Raw genomic sequence first — 16991 nt, 5'->3', positions numbered from 1 at the left:
ACACAAACACAACTTAAAAAACCCAAAACAAAACAAACAAAAAACCCCCCCAAAACAACAAAAAACCCCAAAAAGCAAACCCCCCCAAACAAAAAACCAAAAAAAAAAAAAAACCCAAACAAAAAAACCCTAAAACCCCCACAAAACAAAACAAAGAAAGAAACAAAAAAAAAATCCCCACAAAACCGAGGAAGTAGAGTGAGAGAGGAAAAAAAGATAGCAAGGCAGTAGATCAGTAAAAAAAACCTGTTTCTGAAAACAACTCTAGCTCTAGGATAAGCTGGAACAACTATAAAATTAACTTACTCCAGAATTTCAAAGCACAATGATTGGTGCATTTATTAAGGCAGTGCCATACAGGTTGCATTTCACTTCCCAAGAATAATTATTTAGAATTTGACCAATACCTGCCTCTTTCCAGGCATGTCAAGCCAAAGAGTTAATTTACTATGATGTGTTATACTTGCATACAATATAAGAACACATTACATGTTGAACTAAAGTTAATCAGCATTTACAGATAATAAAACTTAAGGTAAACCATGAACAGCCAGTCTCACAAGTAGTTCAGTGTCAAAACTGCTCCTTTCTGTATGCCACAATTACAGTAGCAATCCAAGTATCATTGAACATCCACTACCCACTATTCTACTGACCCCAAGCAAACCAATCTGCAAATGTGCCAAAAAGAATAGGTTAGGGAAACACATGCACACAACTAGACAGTTTTCTATTCATTCTGTAGAAATTTCAATTCCAAAACTAGAAAATACAGCTACTGTGAAGAACCAGGGAAAAAAAAAAAAGCAACATTGAACATTCAGCTAGGTTCTAATCTCTAAAGTCAGAAGAAACAATACATCCTACCTTATCTAGAAATTGGCAAAAACATTGCCGTTATTTATTAACTGAGGATGTCAATATGGCAAATCACAAACATTTAGAACAGCAAAAGAATGAAACAAAAATAAAAATAAAATACTAAAGAAAAATTTCTCAGTAACTGTCTAAAAGATTGTCTGGAGAAAAATATGTATCTTACTATGCTAGAGGCAGTTCAAAAAGTAACTCTGAAAACTGACTGCTATATCTGCAAAACAATACATCTTTGTGTAGTAAAAGCAGTATATAAAAAGCCTGCAATGCATATGCATCTTGTGAATGAAACATTCACATAAATCTCACCTTGTCACTGTCATCAGTACAAATGTGATCTTGATGGATTGAGTGGCATTGAAACGATGTACCAATACTACCTGGAAAACAAGGAGGGAAGGGAGAAAAAAGTAACTAAAATGATAGCCCAATTTCTGTGAACTCAAAAAATAAAGATAAATGTAGCAAACTTTCTTTTCTCCAAGATTTAACTGCCAAACAGCCAGGTCTGATAACAGAATAAGTATCAAAGAGACATTTTACAAGTGTGCCACTGTCTTCACATATATTTTTAAAGACTTTTTAGCAGAATATAATTATAGCTAGTTCATCAATCCAAAACAAAAAAATGCAGTAAAGTACATATGCAAATATACAAATAAGGAGAAGCTACACAATTGAAGTTTATATACTGTACTACAGAATATTTGCAGCATCCTGGGTAACCACAAACCAGCCATCTCATTCCACCAATACATTAAGAATAAAAGAGGAAAATTCCCAGGTCAAAGTTTTAATTGTGTCCAGTTTTCTTGTAATGAGATTTCTGCCTGCTTAATGTTTCTATACAATTTCTTTATGCCTAGGGACAAAAGGGACAGGACATCCCTACAAAGGCTTACCCCAGTCCTGAGACTTCTGTCCAAGGAATATATGAAAATATTTTACAAAGCTTCTTTCTGACTTATCACTTCAGAAAAAATATTATTTTTCCATACAGTCATTGTACTGGGTTGAACAGCAGTAGAGCAAGATCATACTATGTGTTTTTGTAGGAAGGGAAGGCAAAGAATAAATCACTATGCAGTTAATGTTTCAAGGTGAAAACGGAAAAAAAGAACCAGTTTTAAACTGTTTGAAATATGCAGTGCTCCCCTCCCACTTGATTTAGAATTATGCAAACTACAAGTGTTTCACTATAAACACTCCACTTGTTTTCTTCAAACTGGAATCAATTCAAGCTCAAAAGCAAGCTACAAAGCCAGAAGAACACACTGTTAAAGGTAAGGCTTGATATCTTTCTGCCCATTACCCCAGAGGAAGAATTGATGTAACATACAACCTCTTGAATTAGTTTAAAATAAGAAAATAGGCAACAAAAAATAATTAAGTTCAGCCAAATTACAACAAATACCACTTTTAAAATATAAACATTTTTAAGGCATCTGAAATCCATGTGGATAATGAAAGGAATTTCCAGAGATGAAATTCCTAAAATTTACTTCCTAACAAATTAAAACTCATTAAAAAAACCTCATTGCATTACAGGCTACTTTATATACTTTACAGATAGGCTTTTCACAAACAGTGATCACACAAACCATCACAATGATAATCTAACTTTCTTCTAGCTATAAAAGATAGCAGCAGTAGCAACACAGCTCCAATAGCAGAACTTCCAGTTAGTAAGTGCAACATAAGACACCTGGGCAGCTTATCAGTTTGCATGATGCCATACCTTCAATTCTAACAATATCCACACTAGCAGAAAAAAAAAAAAAAAAAGAAATGGCAATGTTTTCCTTTAAATTATTTTTTTCTCTCGACAGGATTATTCATGGCCTTCATGACATATTTATTTCATTTGCAGTCAACTAATACCTTACAATAGCAAGACATAAGACACAATTCCTAACTGCAAGAAGTGAAGGCATTACATACATCCCGGCTTTGCACCAGTGAGCTGGCTGACCTCAGCAACAGCCTCACCAAAAGCTGCCTTCAGAAAAGGGTTTACACCAAAGACAAATTGATAATGCAGTCCCTTGAATGGGGCCAACAGAAGCAACAGATCTGAAGATACTGACACAGCAGTCATGACAGCGCATCTGTAATGTTGAGATCAGGAAATCCTGTAGGACTTTCCTGATCTTAAAAATATTTTTTATATTCATACACACATAAAATATAAGAGTAGTTTTTAACAACTAAGTTATTATGTTTTTAAAGCATTTTCTTTCTGACATATTGCACTGAGACAAACCTGAAGTCCTTTCACCCACCTGCAAGGAAGATCAGAGTCAGAATCTCAAAAGAGGACCTTAGCAGCTCTCTAGTCTGTGTCAAATACTTTTCAATTGTTGTTTAACCATAAAGATGCCAGAGGACTGAAAGCAACAAAAGTCAATTTGCATTGCACTGACTGGAGGGAGTAGATGCAAACTCTTATCCCCAAATTTACAGGGAATTTCAGACCAGCTCAAGACTAGCTACACTCCAGGGCTAGCATATCCAAGGGCTACTACAATCAAAGCTTTAATTCTGACTGAAGAATTATTTTTGCTAAGCTGACACAGTGGGGGAAATGCCATCAAGACTACTACATAAGGGGCAGAATGTGGCACACAGGCCCCTGCCCACAGGACCTTCCCAAACACACTTCCCTGCTACCGTGTTCAGGAGATGCAGCTGTGAGGTCTAATGCCTATCATTTTCTCAAGCATAATCCCAGCTTGAACTTCCTCTCTCCCACATTTGAAAGCAATTTCCACTTTGTAACAGTTAGTTGGTTTTCTCAGACTCACAGCTTCTAAAACCTAAGTGACAAAGGAGTTGCTTCGATTTGTTCTGAGGCACCATCAAAACACAGCAGGCATACATGAAACATCAGATCAGACATCCTTTCACCATAACCAGTATCAGACAGGGTCATGCCCTGCAAGTGATGCACTATATGTATAAATATAACCTCTTTAAACACAGTTAAATTCTTTTGCACACCCTTCCTCAAATAAAGTGAGATATCCAGATTAGTATTATGACTTGCACTCCAGAAAAAACAACAGTTCTTTTGGAACAGGCAAGGAAGAGTGTGTTGCGCTCCCCACCTACCACAGGAAAGTGATTGTTTTTCTTGTAAACCCACATATTAAACTGAACAGCAAAAATAATCTTCAGAATTTTATGGGTTCTGTCTAACTTCTGTATTGTAATGTAAACAAAGTCAGTATCAGGTTTGAAAGACCTGCTTCATGCTTGCCAATTTAAATCCTCCAAACACACACAATGCTAGGCCAAGGGAAAAAGAAGTGTAAATTCAAACCTTTTAGTTCAGTAACTTCAGAGTTACTAGAAGTATCACATTGCTTAAATGAATGACACTGATTAATACATTCACTGACTCTCCAGCATCAGTCTCATAAAGAAATAATTTGTGTATGACACCTGCACTATTAAACCTACTTTATTATCTAGAGTGAAGCTGTTGAGTCTTACTAACTTGTATGAATCAGACAAGTTCTGGGCTGTTTGATTTGCAGATTAGAGTTTGGAAAGCAGGAAATGCATGGAAACAAAGTCTGAGTTGGATCAAGTTTAGACTATTAATTAAAAGAGTCCCTTAAAAAAAACCTGTCAGTTGAATGGAGTACATATATATATATATGGTGAGATAGAGCCATGGATGGCTTGTCTACTTGAAAAGATAGGAGGAAGGGAGGTTAAATTATCTGTGATCGAGGAGCCTCAACTTCCAACAAAATAATGCAAACCACTCCTGCAGATTATCATCATGTGCTAGTCAACAATGTTCCTCTACCTGCGGCACATTATTCAGATTTTGGATGCTCCTTCTAACCTCAAGAACCTTTCAAACTGTAAGGAAGAAGTTACTTAATGGGTAAACTGAATGCTTTGCTGTTACAACAAAAAAGTTAAAGGTGAGTTCAATAAAAGACACAGCTACTCAGGCTGGTCAAGTAAGAGCGAGGCTCCAAATTAAGTATATTATTATACTTTCAAACTTTTTTCCCTATGCCTCCAAATCAGACCACAGAGAACAAACATGCTACATTATATGCTAGCTGCATGCAATGCATACTAGGATTGCCATAAACTCCAACAAATTCCCATGGATTTATATCCACTTTAACATAGGTTGTTGAAAGAATTTATTACACTCTAGGGAGAATGAATATTTTTCAGTTGCGTGGTATGGAGGACAACACTGATAAATTTAAAGCAGCTCCTCAGCATGGAATATACGTATCTAAGACACTGCGATAAAACTCTGGAACACATTCCAGCCAGGAAGCAGCCTAAAGTCAACAGAGAAGGGGAAAAAAAGGTAAAATGCCTCCCAAAGTTCCCTCCATCCTTTCCTCCTGCTTCCTCTACTTGTCAAATAGTCCTACTGTGCTGCACCCAGCACAGGTTTGCTGGTGTTTTCTGAGTTCTGGTGCTCCCTTCCTCACCATGGCCCTGTCAGCCTTACTGATAAACCTGCCAGCCCCTTTTCCCCACCACAATGCTCAACCAAAGAAAGCTGTCCTCAATTCCACACACTCAGTGAGAATTTATATATATCATCAGGAAGCATGATAGCATTCTGCAAGAAAAGGTCCCTCAGCTTTTCCTTTTTCTGCAGCTATCAGAAAAATACACAGCATGATTACTAAGCAGTAAGAAATGGGATGCAAATTACACAACGGAGAGTTCAAAATGAAATCTAGACCTACATTAATTTCTTATAAATTAAGCGTATCTTCCAGCTAAACTTCTGATTGAATAACACCTCTACAACATTTTTGGAGAAAAGAAGAGGAACCTAAAGGGAAAACTTTCATTTTAAAACCCTGAAACAATACCAGAGCTTAAAACAAAGAACAGACAAACTTCCTTTAGTAAAGCAAAAAGCCTGAATGTGAGGCAGACCTCAGCTTCATAAACAAACTCATCTGTAAATCAGAACTGAAGAAAGACCTTTTTACCTGAGGTTTCTGCTGAGGTTTATCTGAGGTGTCTCTACAAGACTGCATAAACACTTTTACTTCGAGGACCACCTAATTTAAATTTACAGGTACAAACTGGACAGCTTACTCCAGGAACTGTCCACAAAATGGTCCTCATAGCAGCCAACTGAATATAATCCCATCTACATACTGCCTACCTTAGTGTTGAAAAATTATTTGAAAGTAGGTATCAGTAGCTGGAATTGTTAGGATGTGAGCTGAACTTCATCTGAACTATAAGGCTATGTTGTGTAAATCAAAGAGGTATTATAGTCAAACCTGGAGCTAAAAATCTGAATATTAATAATAGTCAGTACAGAAAAACATAGCAACTAAAATACTATATTAAAATAAAGAGCTGGAGGAGACAGCCCATAGATTTGTGATTTACGAACTTTAAGAGCCATATTTCAACATGGACTATAAAACCAGAAACTCCCACCAAAACCAATGTAAGATGGTGTGAAGATGACCACATGGCAACCACTTGGTAACAAAAGATGAACTGCTGAAGAGCAAGTAGACCCCAGACCCTAACATTGCTATTTGTCCAGACTCTCACATGAGAGATGGCCAATAAACCCACCTGATGGAGATGAGAACATAGTGTCAGAAATTTCTCTAACACTGTGCTTGCAAGTGCACTTACAACAAAGTCCCCCTCACGTCATACCAGGAATTACTACAGCCTAGCTGTTGCCTTCTTCCTTCCCACTAACTTTAGCAGCTACATATTTTTTAGTGAAGAATGAGAACAGCTACACTTCAGATAGACTGGTAGCCCAACAGAGTCAACCATATGGTTTCATCCCCTCCACAGCAGTCTGGGACAAGGAAAGAGGCCACTGATTTGGCAGCCACCCAACTTCAACTTGCAAGGTCCAAATTCTGAAAATATTTGCATATTTTTAAGATAAGCACATACCTGCAAAAGAATGTGGGTCACTTTCACACGATAAAGTATCTGAAGGATTCAACTCACCAGCAACATGCTTCCCCACATACTCTTAACTTCTGCAGCTCAGATCAGGTATTAAGTACATCAGAAGATTTTTTCCTCAACTAACAATGCAACATTACTGAAAAACCAAAGACTCAATAACCATGAAGTATTCTAAAATTTGTGTTTTCATGTCTTTACAGTGCACATACAAAAGTAAAGCATGTTTTCCATAGGCTTACTGACAGTTGTTTGCTCTGCTTTGGGGATCGTTTTTTCCTGCTTATTCAAGGAGCTTTTCAGCAAGAAATCATCTGGTGAAAAAATTTACAGCATCAGTAAACCTTCAGGAAATCAGCTTAATGCAGAAATACTACTACACCCATAAACACAGTACGAGTATTTTACTGGTGCTCTTAACACTCAAAACACACAAACTGTTATATGAGGAGACTACACAGCTGAGCATCAACAAAATCTTAGCAGGGTGTTAAGTCTGGTTTCCAGTGGTAAGTCCAACTGGAGAAAAAGAACTATATAAACAAGTAAGGTAAAAGCACTGTCTGTGTCAAATAAACTATTTAGACCATTCCCTCTCTGTTACCTTTGTATCCTCCTATTTCTGATGAACCAAGTTCATAAAAATCAGTTTCCAGCTGTCTCATACAAGTGTCAGACATGGAAGACAGCCAACAAATCTGGACCAGGAAGTCATTTAAGAACTTTGCAACTGAAAAACTTGCCTCAGATGAGAGTTTAAGTCCCCTGGGAAAATTCACTGCTCATTCAATAGGGTACAAGCTAATGTCAAAGAATCATAAAACCATCTGCATTTTAAGGAACTTTTAAATACCATCTAGTCTATCTATCATTAGACCAGGTTGCTCAAAATACTGTTTAACCTCGACTTTAATACTTCCTGTGATGGAAATGAAGAATTGTACTGACCCAGGGACAGGACCTTGGACTTGGCCTTGTTAAATTCCATGAGGTTCACAAAGATCCACTCAGTACCATCTAGTAATGGATGGCATCCCTTTCATTAAGCCTATCAGTTGTACCACTCAGCATGGTGCCCTCTACAAACTTGCTGAGATTCTGCTCAATAATTTTATGCCACTAATTAAGGTATCAAAATGTATTTGTCCCAGCAAAGACCCTAAGAGACACCAGTCATTACTGGTTTTCACGTAGATACTGAACTGTTGACTATAACACTTTGGACATGGCCAGCCAGTCAATGTCATCCATCATACAGTACATTCATCAGATCCTTCTCCAATTCAGCAACAGCACTGTGTGGGACCATGTCAAAGGCTTTGCAAAAGTCTAGGGAGGTATCTCTAGCTCTTCCCTTGTCCACTGACACAGTCAGGACTACAACACAGAAGGTTGTGAGATTAGTCAGGCATGATTTGCCCTTGGTGAAGCCCTGGTGGCTGTCTCTAGGTACCTCCATGTCTTCTTTATGATTTGACATAGCTACCAGTAGAATCTGTTCTGTGATCTTGCTGGGCATAGAGGAAAGGCTGAGTGGTCAGTAATTTTCAGGGCCCTTCTTTTTACCCTTTTAAAAAGGGTATGTCCAAAAGAAAGCCAAAAGTGCCTGTTGGATTATTGATTTTAGATGCACTAATCTGAACCTTCTCAACTGTACTAAGGACATACAGAAGTAACACCTAATACATAAACCAGCCTTTGTGTGGGGAAGGGAATAATTTTTCAAAAACTGATTTAGTCCCACAGCCAGTAGATGTTTCTTAAGGGGTGATCTACCTGTACGCTCTGTAGATAATTCCATGCTGCTGCAGACAAGATGCAGAGATTCAGAAGAGATTGCTCCCATGGGCATGGCAGTCGAGTACTGAACAACACAATCACCAGTTCCTCCTCCCTCTAAGTAGTCATTCTCTTAAGATCTCCTCTCATGACACAATCATTATGAGGTGATTTTCTGAAGAACTGACATAAACTTAAGTTGCAGCCTGAACATATTACCTGTGCAGCTAAAGTGCAAAAAACATATTTCCTACTGCCATACTACAGGACTCTTGTAAGACCCTCTTATAATTTCACGATTATAAGCCGCACCTGATTATAAGCCGCACTTTCTGGGTGTCAGCAACTTTTCATTCTTTGTCCATATATAAGCCACACCTGATTATAAGCCACACGTTACAATACAGAGTGTGATAAAAGGTATCTATTCTATCACCATCTGTTGAGGGTAGGGGCAGTGATCCTTATCTCCGCGGGAGATATTTAGCTAATGGGCCAGCCATTGAAACCAGGTGGGGCATTGTTCTTTATCTTTTCACAACCCATCCTTCCTCCAGAGAGTCATTTTCTGCTAATGGCCCATTGAGTCCCACTGTGGGACTGATAAAATTACTGCATCCCATTGGAAGTTGCTCCAGCCAGGGGGAAGAGCCCAACATTTCTTACCAAGATAAAAACAGAGGTTTTGGGACACTAAGGGAGCTCCACATCACCACTGGAGCTCCGGAGGGAAACTGCACCTTCTACAGGAGCACTGCTCCAACTGAATCACATCTGTCACTGCAGGAGGATGCAGTCACCATTTAATGAGACTTCTACCAACATCCTGCCTGACGGGGTGTCAGGCTGTACTCTGACTTTGTCAGGGTTTGGAGTTTGTTTCTTTGTAGTACCGTATTTCTATTTTAATTTCCCTAGAAAAGAACTGTTATTCCTAATTCCCATATTTTTGCCTGAAGGCCCCTTGATTTCAAAATTGTAATAATTTGGAGGGAGGGGGTTTACATTCTCCATTTCAAAGAGAAGTTCCTGCCTTTCTCAGCAGACACCTGTCCTCCAAACTAAAACAGCAACTTTTTGTTTTTGTCCGTATATAAGCTGCCCCTGATTATAAGCTGCACTTCAGGTTCGGATCAAAATTTTAGTCAAAATGGTGCGGCTTATAATCATGAAATTACTGAGAAACAAAGCTTGACACTTTAAGCCATAGACATTAAAGATAAGCAATTTCCCCCTGTGTACAGTAAGATTCACAGCTTCAACACTGGAGTTATCTCTGATACGTAACAAAAATAATTCACAGTTTATTAACAAGCTAATGCAAGGAAATGAACAAACTTCTGCAAGAGAGGGACACTATTGCTAAGAAACTCTGAACAGCATCTCCAGTTTGTGGTGTTTGGTCTCTGTGGCTGCTTTGCTTAATAGTTAGTCACAGTTTCCTTGCTGTTCCCTGAAGGCTGTTTCACCAGGATTGCTTCTGTGCAAGTGTAGCCTATGCTCGCACCATTTATATGCACATTTAATGCCATTCCAGAGAGAATGATGACATTCATTTATACATGCAAAGAGTGAGGTAAAACTCACCACAGAAAATAGTACTGAAAGGCCAAAATATAGCAGTGCCTTTTCATAAGGAGCCTCTCCCCCAGGAAGTTCAGTATCTATTTACAAAGAAGGAAACTTTTTGCCTGTTCTTGTCATCTTTCAAAAGGAGGCTAACAGCAGTACCATAAGCCCAAAAGGCATCCAAACACAGTTACTATAAAGCATATGCAAACAGCTGAAAAAGGAGAGAAAACGGGTATTTCAATAACTCAAGGCTGACTTTTGCTGAAAGTAAATCAATTGTAGAACAAAGAATAAAACTGGCAAGCCACAAAGCATTAAAAAACAAAAAAAAAGATAAAATCTTTTAATCTTATCCTGGAATTCAGTTTTCATCAACCACTGTGTGGGAGCTGAAGCAAAACATGCAAATACCAAGCACAACTACATTAAAGGCCCTGTATGAGCATAAAAGATCACATAGATCTCCTCCATTCTATTTCCATCTTTATAGGAATTTGAATTACTGGTTGCGAAGATTCAGTTGGCGAAGATTCAGTTGTCTTGAGTTTCTGAGCCTCCTGAATGTAAGTTATTTTTCAAAAGCTACGTGATATTTCAAGCCATTTGTTTTTCTCTATTTGTAACTACATTATTAAACTGATTTTTTAAAAATTCATTGTTTCTTGAGAATCTCGTTTAATGTCTAAAAAATCAAAGTCTGCTCATACAGACTTTTTGAACGTAATTAATAAAGGGCTTTCTCTGGCTTATGTTTATTGTTACCAACATAAACCGCCATCATTACCACAAAAAAACCCAAACAGGCATAGAAGCACAATTTTAACTCTAAGCCTTAGCTTGTTTCCCCTGCCTGTTTCTTTATCAAACCTAGCATTAATTTGCAGAAAGGCCTGCTAATTGTTTGGTTGGGACTTTTGGTTTTGATCAGGTTTTTCTATATAAGCCTTAAAGTTCCCATCCAAGCTAGCCTGGAGAAGAGAATGCTTCAGCGCTAAAAATATTGTTGGTGCCAATTCCTGTAGTCTTTCACACATATAGGAAAGAGCAATGAAGTCCAATATCAGTGAAATCCCAGAAACAAAGATTTAAATGCACCTCAGTTATTTATTCTTTTGTCTTCACTGCATATTCAATCTAACCATAAAGCATTATAAGCCGCATCATTTTGACTAAAATTTTGGTCTGAACCCGAAGTGCAGCTTGTATTAGGTGCGACTTATATCTGGAGAAAGAACGAAAAGTTGCTGTTTTAGTTTGGAGGACAGGTGTCTGCTGAGAAAGGCAGGAGCCTCTCTTTGAAATGGAGAATGTAAACCCCCTCCCTCCAAATTATTATAATTTTTAAATCAAGGGGCTTTCAGGCAAAGAGATGGGAATTAGGAATAACAGTTCTTTTCTAGGGAAATTAAAATAGAAATACAGTACTACAAAGAAACAAACTCCAAGCCCTGACAAAGTCAGAGTACAACCTGACACCCTGTCAGGCAGGGTGCTGTTAGCAGTCTCATTAAATGGTGACTGCATCCTCCTGCAGTGACAGATGTGATTCAGTTGAAGCAGTGCTCCTGTAGAAGGTGCAGTTTCCCTCCGGAGCTCCAGTGGTGATGTGGAGAAATCTGGTTTTCCTCTGGATCCAGTGGAGAAAGGGGCTCCCTTAGTGTCCCAAAACCTCTGTTTTTATCTTGGTAAGAAATGTTGGGCTCTTCCCCCTGGCTGGAGCAACTTCCAATGGGATGCAGTAATTTTCAGTCCCACAGTGGGACTCAATGGGCCATTAGCAGAAAATGACTCTCTGGAGGAAGGATGGGTTGTGAAAAGATAAAGAACAATGCCCCACCTGGTTTCAATGGATGGCCCATTAGCAGAATATCTGCTGTTGAGATAAGGATCACTGCCCCCACTCTCAACAGATGGTGATGGAATAAACACCTTTTATCACACTCTGTATTGTAACATGTGGCTTATAATCAGGTGTGGCTTGTATATGGACAAAGAACGAAAGAAAGTGCCACTTACACTCAGTGCGTCTTAGAATCGTGAAATTACTGTAATTCAGCCAGCAGTCAGGTATGTAGAAAGCATCAGGTTTCTTGCTGTCAGTTTCCAGCGTTTCAGAAATCTGGTATCTTTTCTGATGATTTTGAGTTTTAAAGGTTCTTTAATTTAAAAGAACATTCATAAGGAAAATAAATCAGACATCTGGCAACAGCAGACCAGGTCTGTGCCAAGTTTGACATCTGAAGAGCATATTAGGTAACTAGAAATTTTTTTATGAAGAAGTACTCTGAGAAACTTACATTTAAAACCTTTGTTCCCTATCCTGTCACTATAAGCCACGGATGTAAATCTCTGTTCATCTTTTAAACCTTCTTTTGAAAGGCTGCAGTAAAGTCTTCCCAGAGACTTCTCCAGACTGAAAAATCCCATTTCTCAGGCTCTCCTCAGAGGAGAGGGGCTTCAGACCTCTGAGCATTTTTGTGGCCCTCCTCTGGACCCATTTCGACAGGTCTCTGGTTACTTTTTTGTACCGAAGTCTTCCAGAACTGGGTGCAGTACTCCCACTGGAATCTCATAAGAGCAGAGAAGAGGGGGGAAATCACTTCCAGGATACAGTTAATTTCCTGAGCCAAAATGCATTTCTCTCTGTCCTGGACCCTGGAGATTGCAGAATGTATCTTCTAAAGTCCTCCCAAATTTAATACAGGAAAAAATCCTTTAGTTTCTCCAGCAATACCAGCAGACAGAAAAACTCTTCTGAAAGCAACCATATACCCCCTAGGATAGGGGTGAAAACCTTCCAGGGTTAAATATGCTTCTTTTTCAATGTAAGAACAGCCACACTGCCCTACTGAGTATTGTAAATAGGGCAACTTTTCAGTATGTTTGCATCAGTCATTATTTTTGCACAATGTTGTCTTTTCTCTTTTAAAAACAGAGAAATTGGCCTATCCATATTCCACAGGCTACCAGGTCTTAGCAATATCATTAAATGTTAACAGGAGCACTCTCCTGGTACATATTCAACACTGAGATTAGAAATCTGTCAGCTGTGGAATGACTTAAGCTTGTAAATGGGAGCAGATGTATACATTTATTTTACCTTTGTTAGACATTAATAACTCCAGTAAAGAAACTCTGGAAGTTTTGATACTTCAGAACAAATGGATAATCTTGTAGCAGTACTGGTCAATAGCAATTCTGTCTGGAGAGACCACAGAAGATAACAGTTCATTTTTCCTTCTTTTGGCAAAGCCACAACAGCTTACAACAAACAATAGGCCTGGGACTCTGGATCTGCTGGTTGCAAGTGGACAATGTTGACAAGTGGAGAGTGACAGATCCATCCCCCATAAATTTGCCCAACTATTCTCTGTCCTCTACTTTTAATAACTAATTTAAACTCCATTCAGCTTTTCACGTCTGATAATCCTTGTATTTTCCAAAATCCGTCTAAGGTTCTCAAAAGAAAAACATCTGTTTTCTTGGAAAGAGCACATTAACAAAATTAGCTCAGACTAACATTCTACTTTGAAATCACTGCAGGTAATATCCATCAGAAAGGTAATTTACCTTTCTGTCAAGTATCTATTCAAGCAACAGAAGCTGGATTGCACACATCTGTCTGTGTTAAATATTTGGAATCAAATGGCCTAACGTGACCAACATCAAAACTAACAGGATGGGTAATACCAAGGGTGAAGGTTAGCTCCCTTTGGCTCTATAAAATATGCAGCATACAGGCAGTTTCTCATTAATTCATAGCATACAGAATACACATACAGAAAAATTCTTCCATGTGGAGGTCCACTGAGACTCAAATAGCCACACAGTCCCATTTTTTGGATGGAACATTCTATTTGTCAGTATTTTTAAAGATAAGATAACAGAGAAGTTCTCAGAAGAGCATTTCTATTCCAAACCCTTTCATAACAAAGGACAAAAAAATGCAGAATAATGAAATACATTTTCCAAGAAAAATCATGATGGACCAATATAAAATTGTATGCACAACCTTGATTACAATCCCTGATCCAAGGAGGAGTCTTTGAACATCAGAAACCAGTAGGTGAAAATACAGAAGTTTAAATTAAGATACTGTATTTGAGCTTAATCAAAGCTATTTTCAAATGTACTTGAAATTGAAACCTTAAGTTGTCTAGAACAAAAATCAAAATGTAATAGAACACTTCAGAGAGTAAACGTTAGTCCTGAACTTTTAGGATCAATCAAGCCTCTGAAGGAAGTTCCTGGCCAATCAAAGGAAATCAGAGATGTTTAGGTGTTCTTTGAAAAGTTAATGCCTTTTGTTCCTCTTGCAATTGAAAAGATTTTAATAACTTGCTCATTCAAAGTTAGAAAATTTATTACAAATTGTAGGAGAAAACAGACAAATTTTTACATATTGGAAAAAGAAGGCAAAGTGCAAGTGAATACTAAATCACAAGTACTACAAATGCTACATATCAAGAAAAAGATCTTAAATTTGCATTTCCCTCAAATAACTTTTTTCCACTTTCCTGATTTCTCAAAGCCACTTTATTTTCAGCATACTGACAAAACACATCTACCTTTCAACACTGTTTTAACAAGCTTGTTGTCTAAATTTAATTTGTTTATATTAAATAGAAGCCTAGCATCAATTAAGAAATAAAAATTAATCTTATCAAGGAAAATAAAGTAAACCATAAAATTTTTCAAAAGCCTAAAACACGGAACATAAGACTCCAATAAAACGTGCAGCTACATAAATTCCTTAAATGTGCCCATAAGTTACAGTAATTTCTATGACTATAAGGTGTACCCTTTTGACTAAAATTTTGGCCCAAACCCAGAAGTGCACCTTATAGTCCGGCGCACCTTATATATGAACAAAGTTCGGAAATCTGCCAACCCGGAAGTGTGAGCCACGAGCCACAGGGGGAGCCGGCAGGGCCATGGCTGCTGGGTGGAGGCAGAGCCGCGGGGCCGCGGCTGCCGGGTACAGGCAAGCCCAGGATCTCGCGGTGCTGTGACTGCCAGGTGGAGGTGGGACCTCGGCCAGCAACCACGCAGGGGGAGCAGCGGCGGATCCTCGCTGCAAAAAAACCTGCGCCTTATATTCCGGTGCACCTTATATACCGGTAAAAGTTCGGAAATTTGCCGACACCCTGCAGTGAGCCTTATAATCCGGTGCGCCTTATACTCATGATATTACCGTACCTCCTTTCTTCACAAAATTCAGCAAATAAGACTTCAAATGTTATGTTCAAGAGGAAATACACTTTAAAAGTAGTAAGATTCAAGTTTGCTCTAGATTAAATGCTCCAAAGTTGAACTGAAAATCATAAATCAAAGAAATATCCTAATCGGCAATTTAAATTAATTAAAACCAACCTAACTCGGTTTCCCTGTGAAGGCTTTTTTGTGGTAACCTAGGGGTTTTGCTTCATGATTTTTCTGGCCCACATTAAAGATGAACAGAAAGTATGAACAATTTTTATGAATTCAAAAGAAGCTAAATAAAACCAACAACAAAGTACGGACATCATATCTTGACTTACAGCAGGATTTGTTTTCAAGGTATGTAGTTGCAAAACCTAAGTAGATTGTTTCTCTGAAATGTAAAGCAACTTGCTAATTTGTTACTGGGGTTAGGTGGTTGCTGGAAGCACTACTACAGATAAACAAAAGACCTTTGAATGGAACAATTATGAAACCACAATATAAATTATTTTTAAATTACTACAGGATGATTATTAAAAATGGTCTTGTAAAATGTTTTAACTGTTAACTGTATCAAATATTTAACCCATAGATGCCTGACATTTGAGATGCCTTCCAATTACCAACCTCCTCTAGAACAGCTTGTCTATCCAACAGTACATACAATCATATCACACCTGAGCCTTTCTTTGCTGCTTCAGAACTCCTACAGCCATCAGCACAACCAGCCTGGGTCCTACACAATGATGAGAGAGATCTATGACCAAGGATATGCAAAGAAAGTCCAGGATCTTGCAGCTAGCTTCCCTGATCAGTCTCCAATAGACCTGCGTAGTGACTCCTGACACAGAAATATTCTTCTCCACGTATTCACAGTCTTCTTAGGCATCCTTCAACTCCATGCTCAGAAGTCACCAACTGACCAAGAGGGGCATCACCTGAAAAGCTGGCATAACACTACTAAGCTCAATTGTAAATGGGATTGTCTCATCTGGAGTGACTTTGACCAAAGTTGCCACAGTGCAGCTCTCTGCTGTGAACAGAAGCACACCCCTTTGCCCCCACTACTATAAACAGAAGGGTACCACAAGAAGAGTAACTTAAACTGCTCATTTTTTAAGCATCAAAAGCATGATGGACATAAAGATTTTTTTTTCTCTCTATCCTAAGGACTGCATCTACTTTAAGTATATAACCTAGAGAAACTGACGAACTAAAGTTTCCCAAAGCAGAACTGTCCTTGGATGCAATTAAAACATCTTAGGAATAATAAACATACTTAGAACATACTTAGGAAAAAAAATGGAACAAAAAGTCAAGAAGCCACAAATGTTTCATTCACAGAAACATGCACAGTTTGCTTATGAATCCTTCCTTATGAATCCTTCCCAGTGCTGTTCCAGGTGGCATTACAAGGTAACTAAATCCCAGTAAAATTAGGAGTAGAATGGTTTGTACTGGACAGGCTTACTGACATTAAGCTGAGAGCAAAGTGCCTTCAGCTACCGAAAAAAGTGAACTAAAATCCCAAATGAACTAGAGGGAGCACATGTTTTTCTTTCTTTTGAAGTGTGTAACTATATCTGCCTGTTTGATGGTTTGTAAAATCCGTG

General features: G+C 38.3%; 1 protein-coding gene across 2 annotated transcripts in view; it reads right to left on the bottom strand.

The window, feature by feature from the left end:
* RNF38 (ring finger protein 38) overlaps positions 1–16991 on the bottom strand; it is a 110737-nt gene that overhangs the window by 52822 nt on the left and 40924 nt on the right. For both annotated transcript variants that reach the window (XM_033084888.2, XM_033084889.2), the window contains exon 2: positions 1186–1256. Coding sequence is in view for 1 of the 2 variants with exons in the window: in XM_033084889.2 (XP_032940780.1) it covers positions 1186–1256 (71 nt within the window). In the remaining variant the exon portion in view is untranslated. The remainder of the gene's footprint in view (positions 1–1185; positions 1257–16991) is intronic.

This window comes from Catharus ustulatus, chromosome Z (genome assembly GCF_009819885.2).
Source record: "Catharus ustulatus isolate bCatUst1 chromosome Z, bCatUst1.pri.v2, whole genome shotgun sequence".
NCBI classification, from domain to species: domain Eukaryota; kingdom Metazoa; phylum Chordata; class Aves; order Passeriformes; family Turdidae; genus Catharus; species Catharus ustulatus.
The sequence above is the reverse complement of the archived record's forward strand: the minus strand, read 5'-3'. Positions and strand labels throughout refer to the sequence as shown.